General features: G+C 42.8%; 1 protein-coding gene across 1 annotated transcript in view; it reads left to right on the top strand.

Annotated features, from left to right (window-relative positions):
* ZCCHC7 (zinc finger CCHC-type containing 7) overlaps window positions 1-22,941 on the top strand; it is an 88,692-nt gene that overhangs the window by 2,705 nt on the left and 63,046 nt on the right. The window contains exons 3-4 of the mRNA XM_085043593.1: window positions 510-620; window positions 2,367-3,077. Coding sequence (XP_084899719.1) covers window positions 2,390-3,077 — 688 coding nt within the window. The 5' untranslated portion in view covers window positions 510-620; window positions 2,367-2,389. The remainder of the gene's footprint in view (window positions 1-509; window positions 621-2,366; window positions 3,078-22,941) is intronic.

Genomic DNA, 22,941 nt, shown 5'->3' on the forward strand with positions numbered 1-22,941 from the left:
ATGTAGTCTGTGCAGGACTAATATTTTGTATGTGTTTTTCACACTCAGATGTGAGGAGTGTCTTTATGACAGTCCAGCTGGAAATGAGATACATGTGGCACTTAGTGGTGAATATGGCTGAGAGAACAGTGACCCAAGGGGTCTCTTGCAGCTGAAACTCTTCTATGATTGTATGGAAAAGAGTGTCTGCCCATGATGTAAACTTTTCACTGGAAAAAGGAAATCTTGCAGTCAGGTCTTTCTCTGGGTTCTCTGTATGGACTCAGTAAGAGACTACTTCATCTTGACAATCTGAAAAACAGCAAGACTTTGTCGAGCTCCTCTTCCCTTTCCTAGAGACTGTGTTTTTGTTTGCTTTGATGTCAGATACCTGACACGGTATCTTTGTCTTTGTATGTTTCTCTTTCCTGAAGAGGAAAGGCATGGCTGTGGCCTGAGTGGGAGAATGGTGAGCAACATGTCTTCAGATTACGTTGTGATGCTGATGTTGGATGTTTCTCGTTTCCCAGTGGCCTGGTGTACATGCTGAGCAAGAGGAAAAGCCCTTCATTATCCTAGTCACGTGTGAACCTGAAAGGAAGAGGAGCTGTTGTTTGACCTTCTGAGGAGGATAGATCAAAGTGAGTGTTATGCTTGCTGCCTGTTTGTGCTGTTACCTGCATTGTAAAGTGTCTGTGAGTCAGCTCTCTGGGCTCCTGAGAGGTATCAGTGTTGTTCAGCTGCAGGTTTTCAGCAGTGGTCACCCCTTACTGTGTGTGACATTATCCACTAGATAACAGAAGAGAAGGAAGGAGTGCTTGGATTCAGTTGGCTTTTGGAGTAGCACTAAAAACGCAGCATCTTCAGGAGGATTTGTTCATTTCTTACATTACTGAAGGTCTCTTCTCACACCTCTTAACCACGAGTTGATACTGTGAATGTGCTTGATTTGAGCTTTGTTCTCACTGTGTGAATTAGAACAGGCTGTGATCTGTTTAAAACAGGGGCCCCATGTGAAATTGAGAGAAATGTTGAAGTTTGGAGGTTTCATCTGGTCTGTCAGATGCTTTTCTAACTACAACCATTCAGGTGCCATTGTTTTGCTTTTTTTTCCTTTCTACAGCATCCAAAGCTAGGTAGTGTTGTAAAGTAGGTTTGTTGTGTCTATTACCACCTCATTCTTTCACATATTTAGCGTATTAGGTGTAATTTTTACCCAGGAACCTGTGTGAGGCAAGAGAGCCTTCATAACAGGAGCCTTTGGGTTCTTTAAATACCATCATCACAAAAATTACCTCTGTACAAAACTCACAAATCTGAATTTTTGTATGTATATGTGACTAAGTAGATTTAAACAGTACCATGCAACTTTCTTCCACAGCCAAGAAGCTGAGCTCCATCTGGCAGTTTTTATGTCTAAAAAAAGCTTGATGATTTCCATGAGGATAACTGTAACACAGAAATACAGACTTTTAGAGGAAGTGTTCCATTTCTTATGTTCCATGTATCATGGTAATGGTCATGAAGTAAGGTAGTCTCTCAAGGAGGCAGGGTGACTTCAGAATGTCCTTGTATTACCTGTCTTGCCAGGGAGCAGGTTATGAGGTCTGAAGACACTCACCCTTGGGCTGGTATCACAGGATAGCTGAATTGTGAAGGAGCCTCTAGCACTTTCTGCCGTGACTAAAGCAGAGTGACTTGGAGCTACTTGCTCAAGGCTGTGTCTAGCTGGGCTTTGAAAATCCTTGGGGATGGAGACTCTGGAGCCTTTCTTGGCAACAGAGTTACATTTAATTTAAATTCCCTGTATGTTGTTATTTTGTGTCATGTGTGAAAGTTCCCTTTCATGTTGTTGCTGGTCTCTACTCCAGTGAGTCTGGTTCTGTCTTGTTTACTCGCCCTGCACCAGGTGTTTGTGAGCTTGGAGGAATCCCTGTGAGCTTTCCCTTCTGGTGGAGTCTGAGTCTCAGCTCCAGCCTGACCTTCTACAATAGATGCTCCAATCCCTCAGTGGTTTTAGTGGCCCTTTGCTGTACTTGCTCCAATACCGGAGAGTCCAAGGTGTACTCAGCACTCCGGGTGTGGCCCCATAAGTGTCCAGATGACCTCCCTCGGGTGGGAGTGGCAAACTCATTAGATGCCACTTTCAGAAGCCAAAGTAGTTCAGCTGAAGTTGTAGTTATGGTTAATGCAAATGCATCCTTAAGTAGCTTTTGCTGTTCCAGATTTGAGCCCAGATAGCTGTTAAACACAGATAGTTTGGTTTCATGATCTGTGTGCAGAGCTCTATGACTCATCTGAGCAATTTCAGGAAGACCAAAGGTATTATTTGAAGGCTTGTTTTGGACATATTACCATTCTGATATAATGGTTTGATGTTTTTGTAGACACAGACTCTTCACTTCCCAGAATGTTTACCGGGTATGATGATCCTGAGAGTACTGAAGTGTATGAAGATGAACTTTATCCCGAGGAGTCATCCAGTGAGCAGAGTGTGGATAGTGAGGTAGAGTTTCAACTCTATAGCCAGATCCACTATTCCCAGAATCTTGGAGAAAGTAGCACACTGGAAATGGATGAAGAAGCTGATGTTGCAGAAATCATGGATCATAGTTCAGGTCTAACTGAGAAACAGGATGAAGATGAGAAATTCACTGAATTCACTGATGGCGATACTCAGCTGTCAGATGAGCCTGAGATCATCGTTCTGTCTGATACACCGGATGAAGACAGCATCTACAAAAGCAAGGCAAAGAGGTCAAGAAGCTCTTCAGCTCAAGGTAAAAGACGCATCCACCTGGTATCTTCCACACCAAATCACACCAAAGCTGCTGGATGCAATGCCCTGTGTCCCTCTGAATCAGGTGTGGGCACGCCAAGGCAGAGAAAAAACACTAGTGGCAGGCCTATTCCAGTCTGTTCTGCTGGACATCATGCCATCCAGGATGTGTTCGTAATAGACAGCAGCTCTGAGGAGGAGAGCTTGATCTTTGACAGTGATAACGTCGAGAGCTGGATGCTTTTGGGAGCTGGTGCTGATGACGGAGATGGAGACATCATGTTGAACCTTGAGGGCTGTGTCACTCCTGTCAGCAAAGGTTAGTGCTTTTTTTTGGCTTGTTTGTTCTTGTATGGGGGCAACAATTTGTCTGCAATGACACTGATGTCAGTACTTGAAAAGAAAGATAAATGGAAACCAAAGAGGAGTGCATGGGAATGGATGCAAAGTTGTGGTAAATGAAATGGCTATTATTTGTACCATTTTAATACCTTTATTTTAGCAGCATGACATATGGAAGGAAAGACAGCATTTTTTCTGGTAGAAATTTAGAAGTAATGTCAGAATGATTTGTACTGTCACCTTTTCAACTTTGCCATGTATTTTGTATTCCTGAGAGCATATAAGTTGCTGTGTGCCCAACCAGAGACATTTCAACTCAGGACAGGGATGAACCGTAACAGGAAGGGGTCAAGGGGTGGAGGGCAGACCTGAGCATTTCCTCTGCCTGAATTCAGCAAGTGACTTCCCCCTCAGGAGTCTGGCAGTTTGGGTTGTTGATCTGAAGCTGTCTGACTCTTCTTATGTGGATTCTGCACTGAATAATTCAGAGAAGTTTCTCCCCAGCCACTAAAGCTAAAGTCTAAATTTCAGTGTTTAGCAAAGCATTCCTTCACATTATGGCAAAGAAAGTCCATAAACATGGTGGTTGGTGTGACAGAATTTAGGCAGGTGTTTGTTATAATCATTGTGTGTAATATACACTGTGTCACCAGCAACTGAAAACTCTGCTAGATGATCAGCCAGGATTTTGTCTTGCTCACTGGTTTCCTAGAGCACAAAGGTCATTACTGGAAACAGCATCCCCTGCCAGGCTGACGGAAATCATGATGGAGACAAAGGCTGGAGAAAGAAATAAAAAAAGATGTTTATTTATACAGTGAAGTAGACCATACTTTAAAAAAAGTTAAAAAAAAAAAAAGTACCATCATTTCATTTAATGCACACGTAAGTGAGGAAGTTGTGGATGAAAGGGAGATGTTCTGTGGCACTAATCTGCAGGCTGACATCAGTGGAGTTTTTTGTCGGAGTGTCTGTAAACAGTGCTGCTGTTTGTGTGCTGCTGTTCTCATGCTGCTGCTGCCTGTTTGAGAGGGAAGAGCTGAGGAATAGTCTTTCGGATCTTTTTTGGTGAAACGTGTATTTCAGGACCATAAATGTTTGATACCCTTCTGCTGGATTTGTGTGTGTTTTTGCATAGCTAAGCACGGGCTGTGGCTTAGTAGACTTTTCTGTAAAGCATTCTGTCACCATGTAAAAAGCCCCAGTAAGCACACCATGCTTGGAATTGATGTAGTTTTTTCCTCCTTATAAATCTTTTAAAAGTTTCTCAGATTTGCCTTGCAGGTGTGCCAGTGCTCTCTGAGGGGGCTGTTAAAAATTGACGTGGGAGTTTGGTACCGGGGGCAGTTTTCGCTGAGTTATGTCATGGTTTTGTGGCATATGTTGCAATATTTCTGGTTCATAGATCTATTAATCAATGTTGGCAGCAAGCAAGCCACATACAGAGCAGAAAACAGGAGCAGAATTTCCCTGCACTGTATGAATGGGTCACACTGTTCAGAGCTAAAATTGTTTCATGGAGTGTAGGCAATATAAACAGTTTCTGAGATGTTTTAGTGGGAAATCAGACAATCACATGAGGTCATAAATACACCTGCTCTTCTCCTACTCTGGTTTTATTCCCAACAGTAGGCCAGAACCTACTCCAAAAGTCCTCCAGATTCTGCTGGAAATCAAGTAGCCCCAGTATGCAAAAGTTTGGTTCAGCTGCTCCTTTCCTCATACACTCTGTGATCCCCATGCAAAGACATAGGCTTAGAATAAATTGTGTTGTAGGTATGTGTGTGTAATGAAAAACCAAAACAGCATCAAAATAGTTGTAGGGAAGAGAAGCCATAAATCCTCCCAATGTACAGGAACCGTAATTTGTTTATTGAGCTTGTAGCTCTCATCATGTAGACTGTAATATGTAACTTGTCTAATGGAAGGTGTCCTTGCCCATGGCAGGGGGTCGGAACAAAGTGATCTTTAAGGCCCCTTGGAACCAAAACCATTCCAGGATTTTGGGATTCTATAAATCACTCTGCTGAAACATGAACATAATTTTTTTCAATTCAAGGAACAGTATTTAAAAAATACATATATTGTCCAATTATCCTCTCAGAGATATTCTCTTAAAATATTTTGAGACATGCACAGTTCTGTTTTCAGGGTTTCTAAAGAGTAAGGTAGGTGTTTTGGTGACAGCGCTGTAAGTTACGATTTTAGAGCGTGCGGTGTCAGTAGGGATGGTCATAACATGTAAGAACTCATGAAGCCTTGCCTTTCCCTTCTCCCCTGGAACTGTACATGGGACAGACCTCCCGTGACAGTGTTGTGGTGTGTCTAGTGTCCAGTTTGCTTCCTGTGAAACAGGGAACTGGAACATGAACAGTCCTCTGACCGTGAGAGCCGCCAGTTGTGTCAGTCATTTGATGAGTCTGTTTTCATGTCTGAGTCCCTGAATAGAGAGCTGAGCTTCCACTGCGTCAGAAACAACTCCTTAAGGAAAGAAATTGAGCATATCTCCTTATTCTGTTCCCTTCCCTACACCTCACTTGCCCAACCTGCTCTTGTCTAACAGCTTTATTATTTTTAATATTCTCTGTAAACAAATAATGCTGTGCTGATGCCTCTAGTGCACAGAAAGTCTTTCCCCTATGCACTCTTCCAGCTCCAGTCACCAGCATCTGTTGTGATGGAAAGAGATGTTTTGCCATGGGACATGACCTCTGTTTTCTGGTGGCAGATCAAGGTTTACCTCTTGGTCCTCAGCTGCCATTGTGCAGGTTTGTGGCTGGTCCATGAGTACCAATGTTCCATACACAGAACGGCCTCTTCCCTCCTCTCTCTGCCCTGCTGCCCTATGGGTTTAGGTGCTTTTCAGTTTCAGATTTTGCTTGTCTAGTGCCACACTAGGCCACAGCATATTTGTGCCTGTATTTCTGTAAAATTCCTGGTTTCCCTGCTAAAAGGCAGTGACCAGGTGCCTGGGTGTTCCCACCTGCCAGTGGTGGGCTTCCTGCCGTGGGTGTCAGAAAACTGGGTGATGATGCTGCAGGTTGCTGTGCTTAAAGGATCCTACCTTCTTCACAGGGTGTTTCAAAAATGGGTAATTCGGCAAATCTAGGTCTTTGGTGTAATCTACACCCTTTCATTTTTTTCAAGTTTAGGAGTCTATAATAAAAAGTGTGCAAAAAGAATCATTACAATCTGTGCTATGCACTAATGCAGAGAATTCATTTTCAGTGTCAGAGAGTTTCCAGGTCTTTGGAGGAGTGTTCTCTCCTCCCACCCCTTCTCTCCGCTTTGCAGTAAGAGTTTATATGATAAGAACGTTAATCTCCTGTAGTTGGAAGTCTTTCATCCATTTCTTCATTAAAACCTTCCTTTTAACATATTTCTTCTCCCATGAATAGCTGCAATCCTAATCTGGTTTTTTTTTTTTTTTTTGAAAGACAGCTTTCAGAGCTGCAGCATTGATGTCCGGCCGCTAAGGGGTACAAAAAACAATTTATCTTCTCCCTGTTGTATCTTTTACCCGCCTGGCCCCTTCCTCCGAGACTGGGTGTGAGTATGATCGCACTCTGGGCTTGGCAATTTTGTGGTGTGTGGCTGCTTTTGAATCCAAAGAACACTTGTAAAATTATAAAGAGAAAAAAGAAGTGTGCTTGAACATTTAGTGAATGCAAACATAAAAATATGCCTAAAATGGAAAAGAAAATTAATTTGAAAACATTTTTATTTTGCCTCTTCCATAAAAAATCATGTAGGAAGGAGTTTTCTATCTAGCAGCAGTAACTGCAGTTTATGGAGTCAGAATGGAAATAGCAGTCTCTGATAAATTTGACTTACGATTTTATCTCTGTCAAAAAGCAAATGCCCTTTGTGAACTATCAGTATTTAAAATGGCTTGTTCTAGACATACAATTTAAATTTGTCTTAACTCTTTGTTGCACTGCAGAAACTAGTAAAAAATCTGGCCACATCTGTATTTCTTTTCTCTTTGTGCTATTATTCAAATCCCTTAGTGTATTTTTAAATGGTGAAAGCTTATGGTGAAATTTTAAATTTTTCTTTTAAATGGTGAAATGTAAGCTTATTTCATTCACTTTTAAATGTGAAATGTAAGCTTATTTGTAAAATAACAACAAAATACAATGAGTTGTGCTTTGCTTCTTTTCCCTGACAGCTGTTTTTGAATGTGACCTTTGCATAATAGAGAATGTTTTTGTCCTGGAGTCTTGTGAGTTATAGCAGCAACTTACTTTTTCCTACAAAAATAACTACCATAAATTTTTTATTTTGCGAGGCCACAGAAAAACTCTGTAAATGGTCACATTTCCCTCTGCTTATTGGATACCCAAGTTGTGGAATCACTGCATTTCATCTCAAAGTTGCTTTCAGAAGTGAAAGATTGCTAGGTGGAAATGTGTTTAACAATCAAAATGTTTTTGTTATTAATACCTAGAGGTATTGCCATTATTATCTAGAGGTGTCTGCTGCATTTCTTAAAAGCAGCAGGACTCCCTGGTGTGATCCACATACCAGTTTCAGTGTCACCAAAACCCCAAAAGCAGGGATTTATGCCCCGGTTGCTTTGTGGTGGCTTGTCTGGCTGTCGCGGGCTGCTGCTCTGGAGGCCACACGCGGTGGCTGTGGACATGTCCCTGCCCAAGGGGTGGCCTCAGCCCCCCGTGACACTGCCTAGAGCAGGCGTCTCCTCCAGAGAGGCCCAGTGTGAGCACCAGGAGCCCCACAGGCCAGCTAATGGAAAAGCACACAGGAAAGACGTCTTGCTGTAAAATCAGTGTTTTTTTAGAAGCAGCCTGTGCTGGGAGCCATGTTTGTGTGGGCTGGTCAGCTGTGCATGTTGAGAGAGTGCCATCCATGGCCTGCAGCGAGGCTGCGGACAGAGGGGCTTCCAGAGCAGGGTGGGAGTCAGTGGTCTTTGGTGTCCTGCCCAGGTTGTGCCTGTCCCACACCAGCACAGAGCTCCTCTTCTTATTTCCCCCACAGCATAGCCAGGCCGTGGGGCTGTGGCTGCGTCCCCCTTAGAGGGATGGACAGGGTGCTGCCAGGTTACACCACTGCGTGTGGAATCGAGTCCAAGTCTTGTGTGCTTGTGTGTGTGCTGCTGAACCCCTTTATGGGCTTGTTTCCCCCAGAACTGTACCCTGCTGAGCACTGTGATTTGGGGTATTTTCCTGTAATCTGGGGGGTTTTCTTCTCACTTGATGGCAGCTGGAGCCCTGCCGTCATGGAAATGTGGTAAGAGTGGTTTGTGCATGAATTCCTGCAGCAGAACGCACCCTGGAGCGGGAATCAGCAGTGGGAATCCACCTACCCCTTGGAAGATACAGCACATGCATATGGATATTTTGATTAAAGAAAAAATCTTAATCTTCTTCACCGTGTAATGTGGATACACTCGAATCTCTTGATTATTTAAGAAAAAAATTAATAAAACTAATAAAGTGCCTTTGCAAATCCAAAGAGATTGAGGCTAAGCACAACCTGCAACCTGAGCAGCCCCTTGTATCTGTTCAGATTCCGTCGCTGTTGTGGACCTGGCTCTCATTTAAATTTCCTCTGGCTTGGGATTGCTGACTAGGTTTTCTGCAAGAGTGCCCATGCTTACATGGTCATATATTCTGTGTGACTTTTTTCACTTTTTCTGCCTCTTTTTCCTGTTCTGTTGATAGTTATAAGGGGATTTTCCCACCCTGCCTTCTGTTATCAGTTTGATCTTTCTTCCTTGTCCCTGTTTCTTTGGGTTTTTTACAGGCAATAACAAACTCTCATACTGCAATTGAATTTTTGAACACTGATGGGAAACTGATTTAATCCTTTCAAAGGAGAAGTTCAAGGTGTTTAAGCAATTAAAAAAACACAGTGGAGAATATACTGGAGACAAAGGACGAAGGGGTTTAAAAAGGGAAGAAGTAAAATTTGAGGTGAGCAGCCAGGTGTAGGTGTCAGGTAAAAGGGGACAGAAACCTGACCCCGTGCCCTGCAACACCACTGCAGTGATGCTGATCATGAGGCAGGAGTGTGTGGTCACTGCTTTCACTTTAAATCTGGAGGCAATGCAGAGGTAGCTCCTCAGGCTGCTGCAGCATTTGTGTGTGTGCTGGTACACACACACACACGTGTGACATGGGCTGGCAAGCCCTGGGGTGATGGCAGTGGTAGTCTTTATATTCTGTTAATGTATATGATTGGTATTTCTAGAATTCATATTGGTAAGTGCTGTGTGTCTTCTGTGGAATAACCCTACTCCAGCAGCCTTTGCCAGGGGAAAATTGTGATTGCAGGGGACAGGCTGGTGCATGTGGGTGCACACCCCATGTGTGGCTGCACACTCCAGCTCCTCTGCTGAGGGTCTCCACTTCACTGCAGCATTTCTTACCAGCGTGACAGCTTTTGTAGTTATGGAATTTAGGTTTAATCTGTTTCTCTTTATGTGGCAATTTTTAGCAGTGGTAAAAGTTTCCCACCTGCCAGGCTCAGCCTCTTCCTCTCCGTGGTGGTGGTGTGTGACTGCTTTTCCTCTGAAGCTTTTGCTAACATCTTTGATTTCACATGAGATGCAACATTCCCAGCTATCCAGAATATGTCCTGTGAGAGGCAATGACATTACTAGCAGTGAGGAAAGAAGAAAATCAAAGCTCTCTGTCTGTTCCTGGATTTTTGTTGGTGGATGTGGCTCACCAAGAGTAACATGTTTCCCATGCACTGCTGAGAGCCATGTGCATAGAACCAGCTGCAAAGGTGTTTCTGTCACCAGTTTGGTGTGTTTTGGGACCAGTTTGGTATTAGTTCTGCATGTTCCTTTGCTGACAGCCTCAGGTGTGACATGTGTGTTGGTGTTCCTTTCTTTGCACTTTTGTAGTGCAGATGAGGGGAATGCACTCAGAGAGCCTGAGGAGGCCTATTAGAGACAGCAGGTGCCAGTGACAGTTGAAAAAGCAGCTCTTTGCCCAAAGTGAGTAGATTTCTCTGCACTTTTGCTGTCTTGCATTGTGCTGTGTGGGTGGTTGTGGTGTCCCTGTCCTAACTCTGAGCCCCTGAGGCACCACGAACAGCCAGGCATCTTCAGGACAAATCTTCTTCTATCAACTCCTTTAAAACCTCAACAGTCAGACAGTGAGGGGGGAGCGTGGGGGGAAGCTGCCAGATGCTCTTTTCGGTCTCTTTTTGAAACTCTCTGTGCATGGTGAAACACCAGAGCTTGCTCTAGCCCGCTGGAGCGGGGGCAGTGAGGCGCCGGGGGTGTTACAGCCCGGGGCTGGCAGTCCCTGCCTCATGCTGCATTTCCCTTCCTGGCTTGACGCTAACCAAAGGTAAGACACCAAGCCTGGAACTCTGTCTTGTGCTTTTGAAACTTTACCTGCAGAGCTTGGGGGATTCTCCCTCCCACTGGAGCCAGGGTGGCTCCAGCCACCACTCAGAACCCGGGGACTTGCTCCCGTGAGTGTGTACGGCGACATAAATACACACGCGTGTAAGCGTAGGCACACGTATGTGCTTGTGTGGGCATATGTAGGTGTAAATGTGAAGGTTTGACATTTCCACTTGCATCACACTCCCATGGGGTATCTTGGCAAAGAAAACTAAAGGGGGAAAAGTTGCCTGCTTTGAACAGAAATTTCTCTGGTGTCCTAGAACACACCCGTGAGAGGGGTAGCAGCATTCCCGGCCCTGGACTCTGGGTCAGAGGCTTCAGCCAGTGACAGCCCAGCACAAAACTGAGCTGTCCACTCAGGCTCCCCAGGGCACAGGCAAAGCTGGCATCATTTCTCTGTACTTTAGGCTGAATGGGTGTGTTCTGAGGGGATTTCCTCATCAGGTTTTTAATTGTAACTCTGTTTTGGCATAAAAAGAACAGAGAACAAATCCCTGTAGGAAATCCAGGTCAGCAGCCAGAGCAGAGGGACAATTCTGTTGGCATTGATGGTGTGTGTGTTTGTATGTCTCACGTGGTGCATCTGTGTTATGTGTATGTGTGACTTTGATTTTCAGATACTGAACCCAAGTATTTAAAACACACCCTTTTGGTAAAAATGATGCCTAAAAGCTGAACTTCGGTTGCTCGCTTGGGATTTTTGTGCTAGGTTTTTTTCCATTTTGAGGAGCAGCTTAGTGCAGGTGAAACAGCACTGTTTTTCTTGTAATTTCCCTAAAAATGGAGTGATTTAGTGGTGGCTGAAGGTCACGGTCTTTTGTGTTTCGCTGTGGTTTCTCTTACAGGACGTGGTGAGCGGGCCCCAAAGGCTGCTGCCTCCAGGGGCTGGGGGTCGTCAGTCCCTATCACAGCATCTGGAGGCAGCAGGGAGCTGTCGGCCGCTGCTTTGGGTCAGAAAAGACCTTAAAAATCCTCTTGTTCCATCTCCGTGCCATGGGCAGCAACACCTTCCACCAGACTGGGTTGCTCAGTTATATATAATTTAAACTTCTGTAGGGCCAGCCATGAGTTTCTAGTGAAGAAAAATACTTACTTTGCTAAACAGCATCAAAAACATTCTGGAAAATACAAATGACATGTTAATGAGGTGTCAGTGATATGATTTTATGGTTTTAAACACAAATGACATGTTTATGACGTATGTCAGTGATGTAATTTTGGTTCTTCGTGGCATAACCCTGCAATCTCCAAAGAACAAAAACTGCAAAACACTTTTTCCTTTTATGGCAATGCACATTTAAAAATAATTTCCCACTGAACTGAAATAATTAGAAGGAGCACATGGAATTTTACATTTGAGGGCTTGACTACTCCTGAGTGGTTTTGTGAAGCTTAAAATCTGCAGGACTTTGAAGGAGAAAGCAGGCTCGTTAGCATTCTTCACAAAAGAAAATTTCTCTGGTTCTACTTTATTTTACCGTTGTAGGAAAAGCTGAAAATTTATTTGGGGTAACTTCACTGAGACTTTCTTTTTAGTGTGGCGAATACCTGATCTCTTTTCCATCAGTAAGACTGAGACCACTTCTCAGTCAATGTTCCTTTGTTGCCACTGCACTTTGTGTCTTACAGGGAGGAAGGACACTCACTCAGAAAATAGACATAAATGGAAAATATGCCCCAAAATTCTTGTCAGTGCTTCAGGAAATGTACAGATGCAAGAACATTTCATTCACGTGTTGCTCTTCTTTCCTGTAGTTGCTCTAAGAACATAAACATGCAAAGGGAGCAACTGGGCAGGTGGGATGTGCAGGTGGAGTTTAATATATCAAATTGGTCACTTTATTTTTTAATGTTATATTTACCATCCACAAAGAAAAACTGAAAACTACTGTTAAATGTCAATTCATTCAAGGACACAGAAAAGCATAAGAAATGCTCTTCCAGTCTGAATGGGGGATTTAGACAGCCAGTAGGTTCATTTCAGTTTGTTTTCTAATATTTAGATTTGTTATTATAATTTCAAAGTTTATTAATAAAACAAAATGCTACATGAGGCACAATTCTGTACAGAACAAATGAAAAATCAGAGTCTTCAAACAATTGTCATCCAGAAAAAAACCCCCCACAAATGAAGAAAATCAAAATTACATCAAAGGATCAGTATCAGGCTGTCTTCACCCAGCCCCAGACTTTAAATTCTAAGCTTTAATTATTGACCAGTGTCAGTAGTTAATACATAGTTATTAGAGCAATGTCATTAATATTTACAGAAATTGTAGTGTAAGCGTAGATCTTCAAAATAAGGTTTCACTGTATCTTTCCAGAAACAATTATGCTACCTGTGTTCCTTTCATTTCTATACACACAAATTTTATGTAACAAAACTCATACCTGTATGTTTATCTACAGCAAAATCTTTGCTCTTATGCATATATAGTATCTCTAATTGCACAAATGTTAATTGTTTAAAGTTATATTTGTTGTTTCTTCTTTGTTTTGACTCTCCCACTCTTCTTTCTTTTCTCCTTTTTTTTTTTTTTTGAGAGAGATTCCTTTAAATACATTATGATTATTTTAGAAACTTTAAATAAGTTGGAAGGAAACAGAACAAATCCTGGTTTGACTACAAGTTCTAAAAAGCACAGTAAGGATGGCTTTTTCCTTTAACAGAAACGTCTCACTTTCCTTCTGTTTGTTTGGGGGTTTTGGTTACAAGTAATAATGAGTAATTCACATAGATTTTGACACAAGTTATTTTGGAAACTGAAAAAGTACTAATATCTCATATATCTGCTCTGTATTGGAGAAGTTAAACTTTTTGGTCTTTTTAGCGCAGTCACAAGATCTGTCTTAGGCAATATGTCTTACTGTTAAAGTGTGGTCTCAGGATAACTGCTGTCTTTATTTTCATATTGCTATGTTTAATCCTTGGGCTTGAAGATGAATCATCAATCCTGGGAAAGGAAAGTGTAATAAAACTTCTCATTGGGCTCTGTGGCTCTGTGTGTGTTTCACAGAGGTCTAGTCAGTCTTGTCCCATTCCAATACTTATTTCTGATCCTGAAGGAGGCAAAACGTTGCTGTGGCTTCTCTAGTGTGCTCTTCTTTTTGTCTCTGCTTTTTCTGATTAAAAATTTATTCACCTCTTCTAAGTTCTACCAGTTAGTTACAATATCATCCAAAGTGCAGTAAATGCCCTTTCCCCACCTTGCCAAAAGCTCTATAATTCTGCCTTTGAGAGTTTAAATTACACTCCTTGGTCTTTTTGCTCTGTCCCGAAAGTAATCCCCTGACATAATTTCAAATAATAGGGAACTCATCTTTGGAATTATGCAGGTAATACCTTTGGTGGCGCATGTGATAGTTTGAAAGATACTGTCAGGTTGTTATTTAATTGGAATACTGTCCATGTCATATTTTTAAATTATTCATGCTTTTTGAAAACTATGGTGAGGACTAGAAAGCAGCCAGCTGTGTAGTAGCCTTAAAATGTACATGAGGTATCACACAAAAAAAAAATTCAAAAAAGAGAGAGAAAAAAGAAAACAGCTGTTAAATGCCATTTTGCAGGCATGAGTTATTTTCCACGGCCGAGAAAAATCATCTTCTGAATTGTGCTGCTTGAGGATGTTCAGTGTCAGCAAATTTGAGGATTTGTGATGTTTAGGGCATATTGCGTATGTGGGTTGCTAACGTGTCGAGCCTAAGGACAAAAGTGGGTAAATATGAAGATGTCTAAATTTCACCCCTTTGTAAAACTAAACTGGTGAACTGACTGGTAAAACCAATTCCATCTCAGCCTTGGGTTTTGAACACAAGAGGTCCTGGACATGACACAGATCTCACATTCTTATAGGTGTGGGAAAGCAGAAATCCAACTCAGTCTTACAGAGGCGGAGCATTTGGCTGGGACCTCTTATTCCTAAACAAAGACAACCCTGCAGTGTAAGGAATCCTTGCAGGGCAGGTGGCATGTTATAGCTCCATGGTTCTAGTGCAGGTAACTCGGAGGATGGCATTACCTCAGGAATTAACATCCCACAGCACAGAGCATCTGGAGCAGCGCAGAGACCCATGCAGAAGCTGTGGGGCATTTAAGCATTTGAAGAGAAGAAATGCACTACCCAGGAGGCAAATTATAGATTAAACTCTGACAGAAACAGCTAGAATATGTTGTTTTGCTCACATATTTTACTTGATGGAATTTGTGTATGCATCTGAATATGTGTGTAGCTGAGCTGGATGCTGAGGATTTGGCTGTCTGTGTCGTTGTGGAGGGAGGGAGGGAGGGAGGGAGGGAGGGAGAGAGGGGTGTGCTGCATAGGGGTGTATTGCAGGAGGTATCAGGCACAGCCTGGGGATGGGGCTCCCAGGGTTCCAGCAGTGGCAGTGGGCTCTTGCCCAGCTCAGCTGGGTGGGAACACCCCTGTTCCAGCCAGTACCTCGTGCCAGCCAGCCAGGAGAAAGGATTCCAGGAGACAGCCAGGGCACAGCCAGCTCCAGGGACAGGAGCGAGCAGCACACCCAGCTGTGTGCTGCTTCCTCTGGTGCTCAGCTTGCCCAGCCAGCCCACCCACCCAGGGAAATAGAGTCTTGGCTCATCCAGTGACTGAAAAAGTGAATTTGCTTATTTAATGACAAGGCTTCCTTAATGCTACCAAGTATCTGTAACACACAGTGCTAAATAACCTGGTTCTGTTATATGTTTAATTAGAAAAACAATAGTAAAACTTCTAAAAGCTTTTAATAACTAGTATGTTCTCTCTGAGAAACTAGCTTTAATGACAGAAATTAAAAAGCCTAAACCTTATTTCTGGCACTTAATTTCACGTTTACGGTGAGTTCAGACAAAGCCCACACAGTCACAGCTTTGAGCACGTTGTGCTCCTGGCGGTGCTCACCTGCTCTGTGACACAGCACGTTGTTGTGATTCCATCAGGTGTGTCTTAAGGCAGATTTGCTCATGATGTGGTGAAGGTGCTCACCTGAGGAGCAGAGTCACGTTCAGGTGCTCCTTGTCCTGTGCGTCTGAAGCCTCCTCTTTGCCTCTGTTATTAGTGCAAGAAGGAGACTTAAATGTGTCTGTCTTCTTTCATTTTCGCTGTTATTTCTGCAATCCTGGCTGCCATGCTTGAGATGGGTCAGTACAAGTAAGTGACAAATGTATAATTAAAAAATACAACAATTTCTTTTGGGTGTAATGATGGCTCAGACTATTAAATCAGTGAATTGAGTGAAGTTCTTACTATTTCTTTACGTATTACAGAGATCCCCTTAAACCCACTAAATGTGTCAGATTTGAGAGGTAAAAGTACTGTGCTGCTCTTTACAGAAAGAAATAATAGTGCTCAAGTGATGTTCTTTCAGCCTTGGCATAACTGTGAGGTCAAAGCAGACACATATACTGTACGAAACTGTCCTCCAAAATCTTGGAAAATTATTTTCTGGTGTATTATTGTAATTGAGCACAGATTCTGGAATCTAAAAGTCTTAATTCTGATCGGTTTCCTGTCTTCACCATGGCAGCTTTCCTTTAATTTAGGAAAAAAAACCCTAAAAGGGAATAAAAGAGAGTTCTTTTCTTAACTACGTAATAAATTGGGGAGAAACCACTTTTAAGACACATTAAATGCCAAGGAAATTAGGGTAGATGCAAAAATTTAATTTATGTAGTATTTCATTACTTGCAGATATATTGAAGACTGGAAAATAATTTCTTATCATTTTGAGGGAATTTTTCTTGAATAAGCAGGCTTATGTCATCTGAAATTTTGACTTTATAGCATTTCAATGCTTTTTCAATAATTCTGGCTAACTTCTGTTTCTTTTAAGAGAGAAATTATGTACAAAAATAATCTTTACTATAGATACTAAGTGGAAGAATCAAGTATTTGGATGTTAAGCAGGACACTTTTGATGCTCAATACATATCATTGATACTGTTACACCAATTTTAAAGAATGTATGACTATATGTAATTGGGAGTTACACTTAAAGAGCTTTAAAATGAAAGTTACTGCATAGTATACCTTGTCTCAAACTCATATTTTTCTGGACTTGGTTGTAAAAGCTGCCTGCGTGGGACAGAAATTGACACATCTTGCATGGCTGAGACCTGTGATGTTGTGTAGGTTAATATTTTTTAAACCATGGGGGTTTAAACAGACAAACTTGGGGGTTAAACAAGCAGACAAACAATCAAAACAAAACAGAAAAACAACTGGCACTAAAGGAAAAAAAAGTACTTAGAACAATAAGACCCAAAGTTAAAATTGCCCAGGCATTTAATTAATAATTTGAACAGCATGCAGTGAACACACTCCAGAAAGCAGGGAGGTTTTTGTTCAGCAAAACACTCACACATGCTTGCCTTCAAATGCTGACTTGTGTCCTGTAGATTTGGGGTTGTAGCTCACCTGGCTGCACCTGACAAGGTGTGTGTCATTGCAGAAAGGGACATTTCAGTTTACAGTGAGAGTGTAAGACTAGAAGAACAGCATGGTCATGGGGCAGTTTTTAAAAAAGAGAGTATTTGCTCTGCATTTCACCCTCCTGCAGCCCTGCCAGTGTCTTGGCACTGCCATGTCCCAGGAAATGGCACCTCCAGGTGTTCCACATGATGGATGACCCGTGATGGCCACATGAGTAGGCACAGGCTTTAAAAGATTTTAATTTTTCATAGAATCACAGAATCATAGACTAGTTTGGATCAGAAGGGATTTTAAAGCCCATCTTGTTCCAATCCCTTGCCATGGGTAGGGACACCTTCCACTGTCCCAGGCTGCTCCAAGCCCCAGTGTCCAGCCTGGCCTTGGACACTGCCAGGGATCCAGGGGCAGCCACAGCTTCTCTGGGCACCCTGTGCCAGGGGCTTCCCACCCTCACAGGGAACAATTCCTTCCCAATATCCCATCTAACACAGCCTTCTACCAGTGTGAAGCCAGTTTTGATGTCCTGTTTTAATTTGTAATGTATCGTGCATTTAAAGCTTTGTGGGAAGGGTCTAGTGAAATAGTCTAGTAACTCCAGACCACACTTCCCACTCAGGTGATGGTGAGGCACTCTGGGATTGTCTAGCATTGGCTGTCAGAAGCTGTTCCACACCAGGCAGCACTACAGGCTGGGGCAGTATCCTTCCTTTTTGACATATGCTGGGTATCGGGTGGACATACACTGCTTTAACTCCTTAAGACACATAAGCAGACTTCTTTTCAAAAGTTGGGCAGAACCTTTTTACATGGTCTGTGAAGATCTACTTTTCTCACTTAAGAAGAAATGTATTTTTATCAGCTTTTCAGCAACAGTTGAAAGATATGTAAAGACTGTGCTTATTTGACAGTATTAGTATGTAAAAGAGCTCCAGAAGAGCTGGGGATGCACTTTGGATGACGACCTGGAATGGCAGTACAAGGTGAAATGGCTTCACACTGACAGAGGGCTGTGTTAGACGGGATATTGGGAAGATATTCTTCCCTTTGAGTGTGGTAAGGCCCTGGCACAGGGTGCCCAGAGAAGCTGTGGTTGCCCCTGGATTCCTGGCAGTGTCCAGGACCAGGCTGTTTAAGCCACAGGGCTTGGAGCAGCCTGGTATAGTGGGAGGTGTCCCCATCCATGGCAGGGGTGGGACTGCATCAGATTTGAGGTCCCTCCCTGTCCAGAGCAGTGTGTGATTCTGTGATTTCGTGGCTGGAGCTCGTGGTGCTAGCAGTCGAGACCTGGCGCCGATGTGGTGACAGCAGCACACACTGTGTAGGTGTGTGCTGCAATGGCACCATTGTCACCAGGCCTCAGTGGGCCAGGTGTGAACCACAGGACTTTTAGAATTTATGAGTGTTAAAAAGCTGCTGCAGTGTCCAAACTATTGCGGTGTTTAAAATGTAACAATGTAAAACAACTGTATTTTTAAAACGAACACTGGCTTTTGTAAACTATAAGCCCTGATACACCATGCTAAAGTACCCATTAAACTTCTTGCTGTGATAGGAACAACTGTTTAGCAAATACAATAATATATGAAAATAACATAGTTTATTGAATTCCTAGAGGGAAAAAAAAAGGAGAAATTAGTCTTCATAATCTTAATATGTGGAACATGGGGTTTGGGTGCAGAGGACAGCACAGGAGTGCAAAAAGGCATGGGAGCTTAGAGCTTTAATAAGTGACAGTCTTCCAGATGTCTGCTGTCAGTTTGTGTTCGTTGTGACATAATAAAAAAAATGTAGATATGCATAATTTATCAATGCCATGCAAAAGATTATATGGATCTCATTTTAAAATTAAAATGAAAGATCCCCATTTCTGGCGCTATCATGTAACAAAATATTTTAGGGTGCCCTTGTTAAGGGTAGGAGCTGAGATCTGTATTTCATCTATTTAAACAAATGCTGCTTTTACTACAACAGTGTTTACCCAAATAAGCATATAATCAGTGAAACTCTGAGTCGGGACATTGGTATCAGTGTTTTAGTGGTGAGCCGAGGTGTGGAAAAATCAGGTGGTGGGGCCCAGTGTGTCTGGGAAAGCTGGAAAGTGGACTGGCATAAAAATCACACTGTTCTTTCCTAAGATAATTCAAAATTTTTGGTGGTCTTGCCTTTTACTTTACATTGGGAGAAATACAAGAGGGTTTTCATGCTGTGCCTTGATTGTAGCACATCCAGACATGAAACTTAGATGAGCATGAAGCAGATAGGAGTAACCTGTGTAAATCTTTATTGGCATTTTTGTAGGAAAGAGGTGGAGCTTATTTTTTTCCCCTGTCACTGTTAAGGTGTGTTCCTAAAATATGATGGATTTATGAATATGTTGAACATGTCTTTCCTTTTTTGTCTTATTTCTGTGCTCCTCACTTGCAGGCACGATGGCTGAACAATGAGCTGTGTGGTGTGACAGGTAAATTTCACAATTTACCTGCTGTAATGGTGTGCTCTGTGCTGCCATTCAATCATCTCAGAATTTTACTTGCCTGATTAGTTGAGTGCAGCAGATTTTCAATTTAAATGTAACTTCATCTGCTTGATTAAAAATGTAACAGAACATTATCTGTTGCAAATAAATTTCAGAGGAAAAGATGATTTTCCGTGTTTAAAAATAACATCTGTTTATATTGGCTGGGAGCAGATGATTAATACCTCTCTAATTTCGAGGTTTACCAGTCCAGCTCACCTGTCTCTTTGCATGGATAGCTGAAATTGATGGCTGTCGGGTATAAACATTTACCTGTTGATGTTTATTTGATGGATTTCTTTTTTAAGGATAATATAGAATCCCATCATTGGGCATTCATTTATTTGCTGCTCATCAAGATGATTGACAGTTTTGCCAGCAACATAGAAAAAGGTTTTCCTCCTTGGCACGCACCGGAGAAATTCACTCCTGAGCGATAAGTGCCTTGCTGAAGAGAACAGATTTCCCAGATTCTCCAGTTGCAGTGTTTATTTTGATTGTGGCTGGTGCACGGCAGGATGTGCTGGGTGCTGGGTGTCCAACAAACAGCCAGGCAATCACACAGCTGCTCCTCAGAACTGATGGCTTGTTTAAGCCACACAGCAAGACCAGGGAAGCTCCATCTGGCTGGAGCAGTGGTAATCCCAGCAGCATTCCAGGCCAGTGAAGGGATCTGTGGGAGCACTGGCTGGGTGCAGACCCCAACAGATGGGGACCTGCGGGGAGCTGGCACCCCTGAGCTGCTGGTAGGGAGCACCACAGCTGCTGATCCCTGGCCATCATCAGCCAGAGGACATCAGCTGGTCCTGGCTGCCATCAACCTTCAGCCAGTCCTGACCATCATCAGCAGGTCCCAGCCACCACTGTGCCCTCTGCTCTGTGCCCACTCTTTGGTGAGCCCACGGGGTGTCACCACCACGCACCACACCAGCCCCATTCCCTCCCAGTGCCTTCATGAACTCTCATGCTCACACTTGCCAAGAGCCATCCTGGGACTTGGCCAAAGGGTGGAAGCAATCACGGCTCCCTGTAAATGTGATGGATGGGCAGGGTGGAACACAGGGTTTGGGACAGCACGGCCCATACCAGGGAGCTGTTCTGCAGCCGGTTGCAGAGGTGTGCCCAGCCCTGCACGGGTATGTGCCTCTGTTTTCCTAGTGGTTTGTCCAGGTTTGGTTTTTTTAATCCAGAAATTAGATGTCATAGAAAGATCTACAGTCTCTTCATTGCACTCCTCTCCTAAAGCTATGAAAAAATAATTATTTCTGTGACAGATCAAGCTGTATTTAAATTCAATTCATATTGAGGTAACTGAGGAAAATGCTTTCAAAATTTTTGCCTTGTCTTCAACTGAAAACTGAACTGTGCACACCTGGATCACACTGACGCGGCATCCAGGGACAGGGCCTGCATCTCCCCGTTCCCAGCCACTTTGCCGTGGCTTGATTCCAAACCATGGTGGGTTTGCTGTGCAGCTTATTGCAAAGGCTGCTGCTGAAGAAAGTAAATACAGCGGTGATCCATGCTTTCCTCATGTTCACGCCTGGTTTTTGTCCCAGGCTAAGCAGTAATGCATTTTTTTCCCCATTTATTCTTTCTGAGTCTGGGTATTCCCAGCCTTTCAAGACCCCACTACATTGTTCCCACAGCATGAAGTGACAGCAGCTCGGCAAAGGAGCTAAAACTCTGATGTCAATGTCTGTGTGTGGCTGGCGATGCCCTCCCCACGTAATTCTGTGTGTTGAGTGGTGCCTCTGGTCCTTCCTCGCAAACCAGATGTGATATACAGGTTACCTGTGGAGTTACTTTTTTTCCCACTACCGAAACACCTTGGAAAACTCACATCATAGGTTCAGTTCTTTTCCAATGGCTTTAAATTTTCAAATACACATATAAAAATCAGTCTGTTACCAACTTGATTCTTCTGAAGCTGGCATCAAAAACAATTCTCCCTTCCCAGCTGCAGCATTTCCCTCAAACACACCACACTTTCAGATATATAATCCTGAATTAGGAGAGCAGCCCTTGGTGTTCAGCTTTTTCTTTGGTGTGTTTTCAGGAATTTTTTGTGTATGTAATTACACACGTGGTTTTGTTTATTCTTACACTTTTATATAATTCCCCTAAATATATATGTTTGTTAACATACAGCGTTGATACCACCAGAGGCTTCCATGTTTGTCAGCTCAAGACGTGAATGTCTCTTACTGGGCACCTCTGTGAACATGGTAAATCACGTCCAAACAGTTTGGAAAAAAAGCCTTCCTTTTTCAATTGCCATTTGTTTTGTATTGTTTTGCCCTCTGTATTGTAAATACAGAGGAGTTCTATGTGCTGGGCATGTAAATAAACCTGTTAGGTTTGGGGTTTTTTAGTATAGTCTATTTCTCTTTATTATATATGAGTGAAAGGGTTATTGTATTTTCAGATCCAGAAGCTCAAGACTAATCCAGGCTGCGTGGAAAACAAGGGGGTGTACTTCAGAGGATTTGCTGGAGTTGCGCTATTGTTGGTCTCAAAACACAGTTTCAATGGGCCTAGATGACCTCATCTTTCGCTGCCCGCTAATCCACCACCTCCATTTTCACCATGTCTCAGAAAAGTTTATTTAAGGAGACTTTCAGTGGAATAAAAGCTGATGCTTTGCATAAGTCATAAAGTCAAAGTTAAACAAGTACGTCTGTGTTGTACATTGTGTACTGAACACTGACAGAAAAAACTTCAAAATCTATCATTGGACTAGACTTTTATAACAATGCTTTAATTTTACAGGGTGACATTAAAACATAAAGTAGCTTCATGCAGTCCATAACTAGTGCTCTTGTTTAGTATCAGTGGTTCAGTTATTGGCTTTTGAAATGCTTTTACTTCCTTTTTCAGTCAATACTAGGAAAAAAAGAGTAACTATCTTTAAGTGGGAATCTCCTTCCTGGTGTGCTTCTGCCCCTGCCCCATCCCTGGAAGTGTTGAAGGCCGGGTTGGATGGGGCTTGGAGCAATCTGATCTAGTGGAAGATGTCCATGCCCAGGGCAGGGAGGTTGGATTAGATGGACTTTAAAGTCTCTGCCAACCCAATCTATTTCATGATTCCATGTTTCCATGATGCCTGCATCTGCTGCTCATGTCAGAGCCCTCCAAACCCATGTCACGGCTGTGTAGTGGGCATGACCAGGTTCGTTCTTCAGGTGTGGATTGTCGTTGCAGCTGCACTCAGCAGAAGTTGTCTGTGGGTGCCGTCAAATGCCATCCCTCTCTAAGGATAATAGGAAAATATGATTTTACCACCCATTTTAGTTGGAAGTCTCAGCGTCTTTGTGCTGCAAAGGAGAAATACTCTGCGGAGGTCCTCGCTTTTAACTGTTTCAAGGAGCTGGAATCTAGCTATGTGGTACGTAAAGCTGACGATAAGAGTTAACTATTAAACAGAAAAAACACAAAGCAGACCTGCTAAAGTATTTTTATGGTCCTACCTCCGATTATTGTTAGGATAGCGAGTAGGTAAGAGGTG

This window comes from Lichenostomus cassidix, chromosome Z (assembly GCF_008360975.1).
Source record: "Lichenostomus cassidix isolate B80296 chromosome Z, HeHo_3.0, whole genome shotgun sequence".
NCBI lineage: Eukaryota > Metazoa > Chordata > Aves > Passeriformes > Meliphagidae > Lichenostomus > Lichenostomus cassidix.